At 40.0% G+C, this 15,167-nt stretch overlaps 1 protein-coding gene and 1 long non-coding RNA gene across 2 annotated transcripts; one reads left to right on the top strand and one right to left on the bottom strand.

Annotated features, from left to right (window-relative positions):
* The first annotated feature begins 190 nt into the window (after nucleotides 1-190).
* LOC134638729 (guanine nucleotide-binding protein subunit alpha-14-like) lies at nucleotides 191-12,922 on the top strand. Its single transcript, XM_063489575.1, has 8 exons — nucleotides 191-285; nucleotides 581-758; nucleotides 9,071-9,255; nucleotides 9,356-9,510; nucleotides 9,970-10,098; nucleotides 10,814-10,943; nucleotides 11,031-11,184; nucleotides 12,174-12,922. The coding sequence occupies exons 2-8, from the start codon at nucleotides 638-640 to the stop codon at nucleotides 12,362-12,364; spliced, it is 1,065 nt and encodes a 354-aa protein (XP_063345645.1). The 5' UTR covers nucleotides 191-285; nucleotides 581-637; the 3' UTR covers nucleotides 12,365-12,922.
* A 704-nt stretch (nucleotides 12,923-13,626) lies between these two features.
* On the bottom strand, nucleotides 13,627-14,708 carry LOC134638812 (uncharacterized). The gene is made up of 3 exons (XR_010095289.1): nucleotides 14,203-14,708; nucleotides 14,016-14,090; nucleotides 13,627-13,915 (listed from the first exon to the last, which is right to left on the bottom strand). It is a non-coding gene; the product is annotated as an uncharacterized LOC134638812 (long non-coding RNA).
* Between the last annotated feature and the right edge of the window lie 459 nt (nucleotides 14,709-15,167).

Genomic DNA, 15,167 nt, shown 5'->3' with positions numbered 1-15,167 from the left:
CCTCCTCCCTGCTGCCGAACTGCTAAATGCGTTTCCTGCCCCTGGATCTCATGAATTACGAGTGTGATATTATAGAAGCTTCCAAGGAAAGCGAGCACAGCATGGAGCACTTCTAAGAATGAGCCACGGCACTCCATGTCCGATTAAAACTCATCTACAGGTGAATTCCTCCTCGCTCACCGTTTCCACAGGTTGTGGCAGCGAACTTCCCATTTTATCCTTTTCTATTTGTAGCCGGTGCCACGCCCTCCCGACTCGTCAGGATAAAGTTGAAGTGTCGTCCAGGTAGAGTATAACTGCAGCACTTTGTCCAATAGGAACAGCTCGTGGTGCACCTTGTTGTACACCTCGATGCTTAAAAAACAGAGAGAAAGAGAGAGCTTTGGACTTACCCCTGAAATCTAGCACTTTATATTTTAGCAGCAAACTTTTCTGTTTCGGTGGAAGTCGAAGGCGCAGTTTTGAAGATGCTCTGTGCCTTTTTACGTCTAAAGTTGTGAAGTGAAGAGGGGGCAAAGAAGGAGTCTTTTTAACTGGTCTGAGTTTCCTTTTTCTTTTTTTTCTTTTTCTTTAATCAAAGCCTGCGACATTTTTACAGCCGAGGGGTCATTGGAGAGCAACCTGGTGACTTTCAGCGATGGCTGGATGCTGTGTTTCAGCGGAGGAGAGAGAGAACCAGAGGATCAACGAGGAGATTGAGAAGCAGCTGCGGAGGGACAAGAAGGACTCTCGCAGGGAGCTCAAGTTGCTGCTTTTAGGTGAGCATCACTAACCTGAACACCAGCTCGGAGGGTAACTGACTTCACGGAGTCCTCCGCATTCTCCTCGTGCTCTCAAATACCATGCTGTAAATCATTCAAAGGTTTGATCTTGATTGTAGCCATAAATGTTCTTTTCCGGGCAAAAGAAAAGCTTTAAAACATTTGCTCTTAAAGTTGTTCCTCTAGCGGAATGATCCACGCGTTTGCATTTTCAGTTGTGGGGGATTTTGGAGACAGCTCGTAATTTGCCATGACTTCACCGCTTCCTGGCCACGGGTATCATGGCAGGTGGAACAGAGCTCTGACGCCTGTTGAGTATTCTTCATTTAGTCATATGTAAGAAGAATGCACACTTTAGAAGGGAAAGGAGTGGGTATTATATCCAGCACGCTACATTTTGTCATTGACACGTGTGGCGAGATGAGAGGATTCAAGTCATGAGCAGCGTTTCACAGTTGAGGCGCACTGGCTTTCCGATCCAGGGTATGCGCAGCCGCGCGCCATGGCACTGCCATTGATTTTACGCGTGGTCGGAGGTTTGAATCCTTGAGTACTTTTTGTCTGCTGGAGTCGCTAAGTTTCCACCTGGCCACAGAAATACCGAAAACGGACACACACACACTCACACACTCACCCTCTCTCTTCCTGAATATCGAGTGTGTGTGTGTGTGTGGGGGGGGGGGGGGGGGGGGGGGTTGCACTGTTCTACGGATCGTTTAAAATGATATCCGTACCTTTCCTTTACAACATTTTTACAGAGTCCTGCTTCATGATGACCTGTGTAAAGCGTTAAGGCGTGGTAATAGCGGGGTGGCTTTTGCACTGTTCTGGGGTTATAGAAGTTTATGGAAGCGGCTTCCCGATCCAGAGGGAACTTGCTGTATCAGGCGCATTTTACTGCAGCAGTGTGGGAGCACTTCAGGAACGCAGTCGCCATCCACGCCTCGGTCAGTGGTGTGTTTGAAAGCCATAACTAGCTGCTGCGGGCGCGTTTCATGCAAAAGTCATGCAAATGCACCACGGAGCACGAGCTATTGGTTTTTACCCACTGTTCTCTTAGCAGGGCATTTCACTCAAAACACAGTGTTATGTTTCTGCCCGCAAACTAGCCTTCATTTGCTTTAAAAGAAAAACATTTTCTCAGCTTGCTGTAGGCTGTTACAGACAGCTGGACTGCAGCAGTTTTGTTTAACGCATCACAAAGTTAGTTGAAAAGTCAAAAAGTGGAGTGAAAAGACTTTCCAGAAAAAAGGATGACTCTGGAGTCTCTGTTCAGGCTGAAGGAGTGTCAAACATAAGGCCCGGGGCTCAGAACCTGGCCATCAAAGAGCCCATCCGGCTCCCTAAATAACTTTGGATAATGTGGTAAATGCAAAAAAGAAGGACATAAATGTTATAATTCAAAGTGTATTTTTTTAAAGCCTTCTTAGCAACAAAGACACCAACTGCCCTGTCATGCTGCACCAAAGTCAGTCTGCAGGATAAAGTCTGGGAAGTAAACTGCTTTTTTCTGTTATTTTTAAGCATTTCATCATTCTCCTTTCTTAAACTGGGAGAACAAAGAGTCACGTTGGGGTGTTTCTGTTGCTTTCTGAGGTACTTAATGTACACTTAAATGTCTTTACACTGACAGAAGGAGGAATGATTTGGAGGGTTTTCTTTTCTAGGTAATAAATCTACTGCTCCAGCCCACTAAGATCAAACAGGGCTCTGTGTGGGCCACAGTGTAAAAGGAGTATGACAGCCATGATCTAGAAAGTAACCTTTTGTTACCTGGTCAGAGTGACTCAGCTTTCAGTGGATTTCATTAGGATGGTCAGAGTCAGGTCTACTGAGAGTGCAAGAGATCAACACCTTCACTTTCTGCCCTTTTTTTTCAGAGGCTGTAAATTTGACTTGAACAGCTGCCGACTTGCATGCCCAGTCATCGCAGCTCAGTAGATAGGTATAGACAAATATTCAGCATGTTAGTCGTCTGTATATAAATAACTCAAATTTTATGCCGGAGAAGGATTAGGAAGAAGTATAAACTTATATGATCCTACCCCTTCTTCCTATTTATGGAATGATAGGAATATTCATCTTACTTTCAAATGACCTTCCAATTACCCACACACACACATACAAGTGCATTCATACCTACACATGATGTGCATACAACAAACATATGCAATTATACATCTATACATACATGTATCCTTACATTCACCTACACACCTACCCATGCTACAGGATCGTATTATTTATATTATAATATTTATGCTCTATATGCATATAAAGATGTTTAAATGTATGCATGCACATGCGCACATTTACAAATATGGATATACACGTACCTTCGATATATACCCTAAAATATCTATACATACATTCACATATATAGACATTGAAATACTGTTTGGTTCTTCTTTTTGGAAGAAGTGTTGTTTTTTCTGTTATTTTTAACTGGAAGATGTTTGAATGTAGCAGTAGATCTGCTGGATCTGCTTTTTTTTGTTTTGTTTTTAAAAGTCAAATTTTGCAGATTAGTGACTTCTCTTGTTTTTTGTTTTGTGCCTCTGCACAGTCACTGCCTGGCAGGTACATTTCAGTTGTGAAAAGAAAAAGGGAGAGGGCAGACTTTGACAGGTGATAGTAGTCGTTATCTCATGACACTAACACCACATTCATTCACACGGGCACCACCGCCTCATGTTACAGCGTTCCCCGATTGAGGAAGTGTTCAGGTACGAAGCTGTGTTTGGGCTTGTGGTCAAATCTGTATATGTGTGCAGATATTTCATGCTGGCTGCCGGTCTGCGGAGACTTCTGTAGCTGGCATTCATCAGCCATAAAGAAATTGTAAAACCTGACTCTGCACCACGCACACACATGCACGTGTCCAGGAATCAAGATCAGTCAAGAGTCCAGCTCAAGATCAGCTGTAAAATACATCTTTTTTAGGTTTATTAACAGATACAGTGAAGAAATGACAGGAAAGCGGAGGGAGGGAGACAGAGAGAGGGGAAGACAAAGGCCCGTGGGTCGGACTTGAACCTTGGCCGGCCGCTCTCAGTCATATGGTTGCCTGCTGAACACACTGAGCTAAACTGGCACCTAGTAAAAGACATCTTAGACATCCCAAACTTCAACACGAATTACATTTTTTATGACTGCACTTTAGGCGTTTCAAATCTTTTTGCATCTGACAGATTATTTGAATTGAAAATCATTCATCGGGTCAGTGCTCACATTTTTTTTTATCAACCATAGCTTCTACGTGTGTCTTCTGAGGAAGAACGTTCTGCAGGGGCAGTGAAGTGATTCGTCAGTTTTTATAGCTTGACTATCCTTTAATTAAAAAAAAATCCTCTTTGAAATCAGCATCATTTCACCAAAACAAATTCAAATGGTGAAAGAAATTTGATTCATCAGCTGGTTAATCAATAATGATATTGACAAATGGAGAACTATTAAAAGTTCATTCTAGAGACGATGATGGCAAAGATTTGTCACAGATCAAGGGCAAAGGTTAACTGAATAAAGCATTAACTGAATAATGTGACATGAAGTAACGATTGTAATGCATGCAGTCTGAGCTCGTTAACCTCCCTCCTTGACGTCTGATTTGCCTCCAATCTGAGCACCTGCCTCTCCTTCTCCAAAATGATCTCATCTCCGAGAAACTTGACTTGTAAACAAGGTGCATGCAAATGCACACAATTTGTCTAAGACTTGTTTGTTAAGATGTAAAGATGATGACATGCAAAACTGCTGGGGAACCAAGGAGCTGGGACACACACGCACACACCAACTGCCCACAAGGTGAAACTCCCCACCCATCCCTGCATAAACCCAAACATACACAAACACAGCAACCTCCAATATTCAGGTCTGTTAACAAACACATTTGTTAAGGAAATCGGCTGTGCATCATGTGATCTCAATGAGAAAATTACGAGCTTTTGCTGTAAGAGCTGAAGAGTAACATGACAAAAAGGTGTGTGTTTTTCCATACCTTTTTATAAGAACAAGTATGTATTCATCTAGTAAAGTATGTTTTAGTGAAATATAAGTTAGTCGAAAGACCTTTTAGATAGAGAGCTTGAGTCCAAATACACACTGAGTCTCTGAGTTATTAAGCATGCATCTGATCCTGTCACTCAGGAAAGGTTTCAGGGTGAAAAAGTGCACCGTTCTTGTTGAATTTATTATTGGAAGTTAGGAGGGTTTTTGTTTTATTTCTTTTTCTGACCAAAGAAAGGTCATTTTTCAGAAGCAAATGATGCTCCAAAGGTTGACTCTAAAACATTTTATTCAACCAGGTGAAACTAAAGTTATGAATGATATGTTGAATTTTATTTCGGGCAATTTGTGATATTTAAACTTCCTGTTCTCGGATATTGACGAGTGTCCCTTTGGCAGTCAAATATACATTCAAATTGTTCAGTTTGCGTCCCTGCGTGGACAAGCTGGGTATTGAGAGTTGTCACAGAACTTGTTTTTATTTCTTTCAACTTATCTCTTAATAAAAAGCCGTTCATAAAAAGACAGATGAGTCTTTAATGTAGCTGCCAGGCAGCTGCCAGCTGGCATACAGTATGCAACACCTGTGCAACATCACATGTAATAATTCAAATTTGGATCTTTTTTTAATGTAAATATCATAAATATTGAGTTGCAGTAATAACTCACCAGGATGCAGCTCAGTAATATTTTAAAGTATATATAAACTCCATGCTCTTGCAGAAAAGGCATGGATGCATGACACTGGGCAGGGGTACATTTTACTGTATCGTAGACAACTTCAAGTTTAAAATTGTCACTGTAAGGGGGGGTAGAGACTCCCTTGACTTTTTTCTTTTGTGTCTTTTCAGCAGAGAGCTAAATTTGCTTGCTTGCAGTGGCCATAATATCTTCTCTTGGGATAAATGAAGAGTAGAAAATTAGGCTCGTCTTTTCTCTTTAACCTGGACCCAGATACCACCAGCAAGCACTGATCAGCTGACCTCAAAGATCTCGTATTTGCATATGAATGTAGTAATTTACTAATACAGGGAGGCAACTGACCATGGTAAACTGGAAATAAACCAGTCCATTTCCAATTGAATTAGCACAATTAAAGGTCAAACATCAAGCTAACACTGACCGCACACAACAACTCAAGGTTCAGTATCTTTCTCCAGGATAGTTTGGCATGCAGAGCGGAGCAGCCAGGGATCAAACCACCAGCCTTACAATAAATAAATGACCTGCTCTAGCTCTTGAGGCACAGCCTCTCCCTTAAATGGTTCAGACTGAAAGTGATCACTAAAATCTTGGAAGCAAGCCTAAAGAAGACAGAATGGGTGTTACACAGTGTTGGGCAAGTTACTTTGAAAAAGTAATTAATTATAATTACTAGTTACTTCTTCAAAAAAGTAACTGAGTTAGTAACAAGATTCTAAAAGTAATTAATTACTTGAAAAGTAACTTACTTTAAAAAAAAAATGTTTAACCCTCTGGGGTCCAGGTTATAATTGGCCATTTTTGACTACTTTTGATGTTTCCTCTACATTTCACCTTTAAAAACTATTTATTTGCCTTGTTTGGTATCATTCTTTTCAGCACAACCTCACGTGTCTGTTTTTACAGTTATGTTTTCATTTTGACATACTGTATTAACACAATTGATCTAAAAACATAAAATCCGAGTAGAAAGTTATATTTTTTACTGTAACAACCACAATCATGTTTATTGAATCATATTTCATAACTTTAAATGCAAATATAAATTGTCAATTTTTAAAATCATCCGCACAAGTTTTGCAAACAACAAAGTTATTTGCAGCCATTTATCTTTTACCCTTTGTTAAATAACCATTTCAAACTATTTACATAACAATCAGGTGTTCTGCATTCAATAAGATGCCACACAAATTATTTGTGCCACTCCAAAAAAAAAAAATTTCTGTCCACTATAAAGGAGAACATCACAGCCTGATACCTGCAGGTCTAACAGCAGGTGTATCATTCCTCCTGCTTTTTACCTGGAGACAGCAGTCGCCTCATTGTTCTGACACACAACACAAAACTATCCACAACACTACACACTAACTACACAAGACAGCACATTAACTACACACTCCAAACACGCTAAACGTCACAAATCTCTCACATCTCAAAACTCTCTCTCTCTCTCTTTTTCTGCTGTCTTTCTTTATCTCTCTCTCCCTCCCTCTCTCGCGGTCACTCCTAAAACTTCCCCCTCTTCCTAAACAACCAAATGTCATGTTGTCATATCATTTTTTGATTGGTCGACATGGTACAGTTTTCTACCAAAACGAACGGGCTGTTTTTTGTTTTGTTTTTTTATTTTTTGGTCATAAGCAGAGAGTGCTTGCTAGCGCTGTCCTTAGACAGTAAACAGTAAAGTGTAAAGATTGGTCAGAAAGTTCCTTTGTAAGTGCGCATGCGCCATTAGCGTGCTGCCTGCTGTAACCTATAATTTCCTTCGGGATTAATAAAGTATTCTGATTAAACGTGGCGAAACTATTCAGGAAAAACGCCGCATATATATTGTTTATCATGACTCTGGTTTTACGTGGCCTATACTTGTATAGCGCTTTTACTTAGTCCCTAAGGAGGACCCCAAAGCACTTCACACTACATTCAGTCATTCACACACTGGTGATGGCAAGCTACATTGTACAAGCTACATTGTAGCCACAGCTGCCCTGGGGCGCACTGACAGACGCGAGGCTGCCGGACACTGGCGCCACCGGGCCCTCTGTCCGCCACCAGTAGGCAACGGGTGAAGTGTCTTACCCAAGGACACAACGACCGAGACTGTCCGAGCCGGGCTCGAACCGGCAACCTTCCGATTACAAGACGAACAGTCAACTCTTGAGCCACGATCGCCCCAACAAAGGTATCAACACAATTTAAAAACTGGTATATATCACCTTGTTGCTTTGTTATCTTGTAGTGGTCATGTGATTGGCTTACCACGACTACTTTATTCTTCCTCAGTAAAACAGCAGCACTCATGCGATTGTTTTGCCCCCTAGCTCCAGGTGTTGTGCCAAAAAGTTATCGTCTACCACAAAGTGATTGCCGCCCATGGGAGCGCACGCAGCTGCTTAAAGCTGTAGCGCCCACTTTACTTACGTAGACAGCTACTTCCGTGCAACTGATATAAGATGCGGTAAACTGAAGACAGCTTCAACCGTCTGTTTGTTGAAAAATAGTAACGCGACCGCACCGCATTTTCTTGTTAGTAACGGTAACGGCGTTGTAACGATAGGAATAGTAATTAGTTAGATTAGTCGTTACTGAAAAAAGTAACGCAGTTATGCCCATCACTGGTGTTACATGGGACCTTTTAGAGGACCTGTTGAGCAGCCTCGCAGCCACATTCTGGACTGTTTGCAGGGCTTCTGGGGATGATTTGCTCAGGCAAGGAACACAGGCAAATAATTATAGAGGCATGACAAAATAAAAAGCACGTATGATCACTGCCATTTCACAATGAGACACAATATGTTTGAGACAAGCAATAAAAAAAACACGTTTGTGCGAAACTGAATGCCTGATGAGAAGTAACACCAAGATTATGTAAAATTTATATAGAACACAGTTGGAAAAAAATAGTAATAAAAATAAGAAGAATAAGACATACGTTATTTATCCCAAATGCTGACAAATGACTATGTCACAGCAGTTACATATACTGTACTAAAGAGAATACATTTTATACACACCCCTCCACCACTCAAAGTATTATACTCTAGGGTAATTGAATTTCTCTAGTAAGTGTGTGCATATCAATACATTTAATAAAATATTATCTATGTAGCTCTCAGCAGCACACATATGAGCTCAATATCAACCTGCAAAGAAGTAATGCTTACACATTTCAGTATTTATAGTATAATAACATGATCTGCTTGTACAATAAGTACTCTAGTTAGACTAATGTTATTTCTGGTGGTTTTGATACTTAAATACTTCTAGGTACTATGAGAACCTGTTGTCTGGCGTCAAAATCAAGACAATAAAAGCAGCCGTAACTGACTCATCTAACCATCAGCATGATTTCTTTAAAAAACAGAAACATGACAGTTAAAATGGTCAAATCCTGCACCGATGAGCACTGCTGAGAAACCGGCTGTCACGTGAATGCAGATTTTTAAAAACAGACCTTAGACATAAAACTGCATTCCCGTCTCCTCACGCAGCCAGCAGATGTTTACTTTGGTTTGATTTGCAGAATGTTAATTTGCAATGCTGCAAAAAATTGTAGACCAAATAAAGCTATTATTGAGTTTAATCCTCAATGTGTCTCACAGGCACTGGAGAGAGTGGAAAGAGCACCTTTATCAAACAAATGAGGATTATCCATGGAGGAGGATATACAGACGAGGACAAGAGGAGCTATGCCAAGCTGGTGTACCAGAACATCTACACGTCCATGCAGACAATGGTCCGAGCTATGGAGACTCTTGGTATATCTTTCACTGATCCCCAGAACCAGGTACAGGCAGACTGACTCTGCTCCAGTCCTTTACAATTAACATTCGATGGATGGACTACAATTACCTCACTGTCTTTTTGTCTTCTCTATGTGTCCATAGAGCCATGCCAGCGCAGTCCTGGAGGTGGAGGTGGATAAGGTGGAGGACTTAGATAGCAACCTCGCCATGGCTGTCAAGAGTCTGTGGAACGATCCTGGAATACAGGAGTGCTATGATCGGCGCAGGGAGTACCAGCTGTCTGACTCCACCAAATAGTGAGAATTAGGCATTTATGATGTTTAACAGTGTGCACAGATCTCTGTACTTTTCTAGATCAAATTATATTGACAGGATTATTAAATGAGTATAATATTCATGCAGAAGGAGGAGTCCCTTCTGACCACATAGATGAGTGCCTGCTGATAGAAGAACAAAAGTCTTGCTGAATATAGTCTCTGTCGCTGCCACGAACGATGGTGATAAAAAGAGAAGAGCATTTTTTTTTGGCTTGCTGTTTTTACTATTTTGGGAAATGCAAATTTGATCGAAGCTAAAATAAACAGTATTTGTTCTCCTGCATTGGAGCAAAGTCTTCATTTCCCTTGAGAGTCCCACCAGTGAGTGAACTCTCATGTAGCTACATTCTTGTGGTTTAAATTTTAAGTTTTCTACGTCTTTTCTGTATTTCTCCTTTCTTAGTGTTTTTTTTTCTCCCTGCATATTTTTCTTTTTAGCTATCTCACAGATCTGGATCGGATTTCACAGCCCTCATACATACCCGACCTTCAGGACATCCTCAGAGTCCGAGTCCCAACCACTGGTATCATTGAATACCCCTTTGACATGGAGAATGTCATTTTTAGGTGAGGTGCATATTGACATCTTCTGTACTCCACAGAGTTTCAGTTCAATTCAGTTCAGTTGAATTTATATAGCATCAAATGACAACAGCAGTTGCCTCAAGGCGCTTTATATCTTAAGGTAAAGACCTTACAGTAATGCAGAGAAAGTGCCAACAATTAAACAACTCCCTTTGAAAAAGCACTTGGTGACAGTAGCAAGGAAAACCTCCCTTTTAACAGGAAGAAAACTCTAACAGAATCAGATTCTGGGAGGGGCGGCCATCTGCTGCAACTGTTCGGGGATAAGGTGAGGGTGACAGGACAAATAACACATTGTGTAAGAGAGCCAGAGATTAATAATAGCTAATGATTAAAGAGTGATGTGTAAAAGGTGAGTGAAGAAGAAACACTCAGTGCATCATGGGAAGCCCCTAGCAGCCTAGACCTATTGTAGCATAACTAAAGGATCACCTGATCCAGCCCTAACTATATGCTTTATCAAAAAGGAAAGTTTTAAATCTAATCTTAAAAGTAGAGATGCTGTCTGTATCCCAAATCCAAACTGGGAGCTGGTTCCACAGAAGAGGGGGCCTGAAAGCTGAAGGCTCTGCCTCCCATTCTACTTTGAAATACTCTATGAACCAAAATAATGGCAGCATTGTTGCACTGGAACTGGCCACAGACACGGCACTGACCTCGAAGGTGGCGTGACTTTTCTTGGCTGCTTTTATGACAGGATGGTTGATGTGGGTGGTCAAAGATCAGAGCGGAGAAAGTGGATCCACTGCTTTGAGAACGTCACCTCCATCATTTTTTTGGTGGCACTCAGCGAATATGATCAGGTCCTGGCTGAGTGCGACAATGAGGTGAGAATTTAACAACACAGCAAATGATGATTTCAGTTTACATCGTCCTGGAGTTTTAAATGTGTTTGATCCCTTTAAACATCTCAGAACCGCATGGAGGAGAGCAAAGCCCTGTTCAAGACCATCATCACCTACCCCTGGTTCCAGCGCTCATCTGTCATACTTTTCCTGAACAAGACCGACATCCTCAAGGAGAAGATCATGTACTCTCACTTATCCACCTACTTCCCTGAATTCACAGGTTAGACTGAGTGAATGCTCATCTTGATTTCAGCCCTTATTTCACCACAAGATTTGTAATTACTTAGCTGATCTAAATGGAATGAATGAAACTTATATTAAGTCCTTCATCATACAATCACTACACGGTACTCATTTTTATGGAAGTGTTGAAATAGACTAAAAATACTCAACTGACACTATATTAGGTACACTTTGCTGGTACCAGGTTGAACCTCCTTTACCATCAGAATTGGTTTAATTCTTCATGGCTGAGATTTAACAAGGAGCTGAAAACATTCAGCAGAAATTTTGGTCCACATTGGCAATCATTAGTCTAAGCTCCGCCCCTCCCTCCTTGATACAAGCCCACAAGAAAATCACTAAATTTGTTCTGCGTTAAAAAACACATAATTTATTCAAAAGAAAATAACTGATTGTTTTTTTAAAACACATTTTTAATCTTTAAGTATCAAGACTTAGAATTTCAGTTTTGCTTTGGTGTTTTTGGCTGACAAGAGGTGAAACCATGTGTGGTCTTCTGCTGCTGTAGACCATCTGCTTCAGAAGATGCTCTTCTGCATACCTTGGTTGAAATGAGTAGTTAATTACCATTAGTTACTATATCATCGCGTCTGGCCATTCTCCTCTGACCTCTGACATCAATGAGGACTGCTACTCACAGATCATCTTTTCACTTTCAGACTATTCACTGTAAACACTACAGATGGTTGTGTGGGGGAAATCTCAGTAAATTTGAAATACTCAGACCAGCCTGTTTGGTACCAACAACCATACCACATTTAAAGTCACTTAAATCACTTTTCTTCCCCATTCTGATGCTCAGTTTGAACTTCAGCAGGTCGTAAAATGCATTGAGTTCCTGTCATGTAATTGGCAGATTAGATATTTGCATTAACAAGCAGTTGAACAAGTCTACCCAATAAAGTGTCTGGTGAGCGCATGTTGAATTTACTGACATATTTAAATAATATCAACCCTGAATTGCAGGACCTCAGCAGGATCAAGTAGCAGCTCAGGAATTCATCTTGAAAATGTACCAAGAACAAAACCCGGACAAGGACAAGACGTTGTATTCTCACTTCACCTGCGCCACAGACACAGAAAACATCCGCTTCGTCTTCGTGGCCGTCAAAGACACCATCCTCAGGCACAACCTCAAGGAGTTCAACCTGGTGTAGAAAGGTTGCATACAGCACAGGAGCAAATGCATACAAGAGAAGACCTGAGTAAAGCCGAAATAGAAAAGAATCTAATTATCAATCAAGCTTAAACCAAAAAAAAGAAATTTGAAATTGTTTCATTTCTAACAAGGGAGATCCAAAAAAGAGAGACTACAAATATCCTGTACCAGACATACTAACGTGAAATTGTGTGTAGATGCTTTAGTTTCCCTTGTAGTTTTTTAGTATTTGCTGTAAATGATACTTTACAGTGGAAATGAGAAAGTGAAAATTAGTAGCAAGTAACTGACCCGTTGTGTGAACTACTTATTTAAATAGACATATGATCTGAGTGCTTTAATGTATGTAAATGTATCCCCATGTAATAGTTTGATAAGGATGCTCTTTAGCCCGGTTTTGTGATTTCATAATGTTTAGAAATGGTTGCTCTAACACTGAGACGCATGTAAGTGCCTTATTTACTCAGGACAGTCAGCAGAGCCACGGAGTTCATAGAGTGTCAGATGTAAATAGTCTGAGATGTGCTTTAGGAAAAAAAAATACACAACTGTTTCCTCTATTTATGGTTATTTTCAATAAAGAGATATAATTATTTAATAAAGAGTACAAGTCAAGTGCCTTGGTGCGAGGAATAAATGAAGACCGCTTTGAACTCAAAAAAACTTTTATTTTTATTGAAAAAAAACATGGGAAAAAAAAGCCAGCGCAGTGAATATTTTGTTCCCCGAAAACAAAACGACATTAATGGCAGCAGAAAGTATTTAGTAATATTAAACCGTGATGCGCCCAAGACCAAAAAGGAAATCTTTGAAATATACATCAGAGTAAACAGCAGCTGATAATAATAATTAGCATTCCTTTATTTTCAATATATACATATATATACAATATATATTTTCTCTGTATAATTCATCAGCATGTTTGGCATTGCATATGTGTGGTATAAAAACATAGAAATCACGAAATTTCATACTGCAACCTCCTCATGAAGTCTGATGCGAGGATGGATATATACAGATAGGACATCATATTAGGTCATATACAGCAAACTGATGCATGTAAGTACAGTATAAAAACAGCATGCATCTCTGACTCACACACTCAACAGTCTTTATTCTGTAATGTATAAAAAATAGGAAAAAGAAGAACTTTAAGGATGCACATTTTTTGAATTATGTGTACTATAAAGCCATACTAATTCATATTAGCGTGCCTTTTATATAATCCAGTAAAAGAAACAGTGTGCAACATTAAATGTGCTACAACAATTACGGTTAATTTGGCCTCAGTGATACTCGAGGGATTTTTTTTTTCCCCTATCAGTCACTGTTAAGATTGACATTTCTACACCCAAATCCTCCTTTACATCCAGAAATGAAAGTTAAACTGAATCTCTAAAGCTATGGTAGGCAAAAATGTTTTTGGTAGCATGCAGTAAAGAAAAAAGGCACTGGCACACACAGACCTCGTGTGTTTAGCGTTTCTCGATCTTCAGAGTCAGTACTTAGGTAAACTCTCTCTTGCATCCTCCAATTTGGCAAGAACCCACTGAAAATAAATAATGACCAAAGTTAGAACTAATTATTTTCACTAGTCGTGTATCCCGACTGCAAGGAAATATCAGCTTGAGTCCAAATTGCAAACTTACTTTGGCTATCTCTGGAGTTTTGAAGTTTATTATCTTCCCAAACTCTTTGGCATGAAAGACTGACTTCACTCTCTCCTGCAGTGGAAGGCGAGGTTCAGAGCAGTAGTAATGATAATAACGATAATGATAATAATAAAGAAATATTTGGGTGGTAAATAAAGGTAACAGCTTTTTTGTTTGTTTTTACCTTGGCCTCAATGCGAAGTCGGCGGTCCTCTATAATGGTTGGATCCTTGGTGAACTCTTCAAATAGATACTGCCACTCACAGGTCAGCTGACCAAAAGTGCCTTTGGTCACAAAAAATATTCCCCTGGAAAAAAAAAGATGAGTGTGTAAAAGGAATGAATATCTTGTGGAAGAACAAAGAAAAATTTAAACTTTATATTTCAGTTTCTTTATCCCAAAACAATGATTTCCAGTCACAGGCATTAAAAAAGTAAAAAGACACGGATAAGCTTACATGGGAGTGCCTTAAACCTTAATCAGAATGCCACCAGATGGCGATAGCTGTGGTTGTAAAAAGACTTTGGGTCCTATCTTTGTGAAAACAGCTTCCTGTCTCGATTGTAAACATTTTCCAGCTCAGTTTGTGGGTCAGTCATTCATTTTGGTCTAACTGAATTAAAAAAATGGATTTTTAAATAAATCTTCAAAATGACTTCCCAGTCAGTAGACAGCTTACTGTCTCATTACATCCATGTTTTGGGCGGGATTCTTTTTGCTGTTTTTTGTTGGGGGGGGGGGGGGTGTTAAACCAAGACAGCAGCAGTGGAAATGCTCATCTCCGGGATTCAAAACGGGGCTCCACAAAGCGACAGCCGACACCACGCCAGCTACATCCAAGTTTTATACAGTCTGTGTTAAAGTGTGGGCTGCAGCCCCCTGGTGGGCAATGAAGGTACTGCATGTCAGAAGTATGAACTCAAATCTTTACATTAGTTAGAATTTAATTTGAATGTAACGCTGTTAATAGAGAGTCAAGTACAAGAAGTACGTCAGAAGATTAAAACAAATGAATGAAAACAAAGGAGAGAATTTTCTTCACAGTTTATCTGAAAGCCTTGGTAGAAATACACAAATACTATATAAATTTTACAAAAATTTTAACATCCAAACTGATTAGAAAAGAAAAATTATGCATCATTTGAACC

The sequence above is a fragment of the Pelmatolapia mariae genome, linkage group LG12 (assembly GCF_036321145.2).
Source record: "Pelmatolapia mariae isolate MD_Pm_ZW linkage group LG12, Pm_UMD_F_2, whole genome shotgun sequence".
NCBI lineage: Eukaryota > Metazoa > Chordata > Actinopteri > Cichliformes > Cichlidae > Pelmatolapia > Pelmatolapia mariae.
The sequence above is the reverse complement of the archived record's forward strand: the minus strand, read 5'-3'. Positions and strand labels throughout refer to the sequence as shown.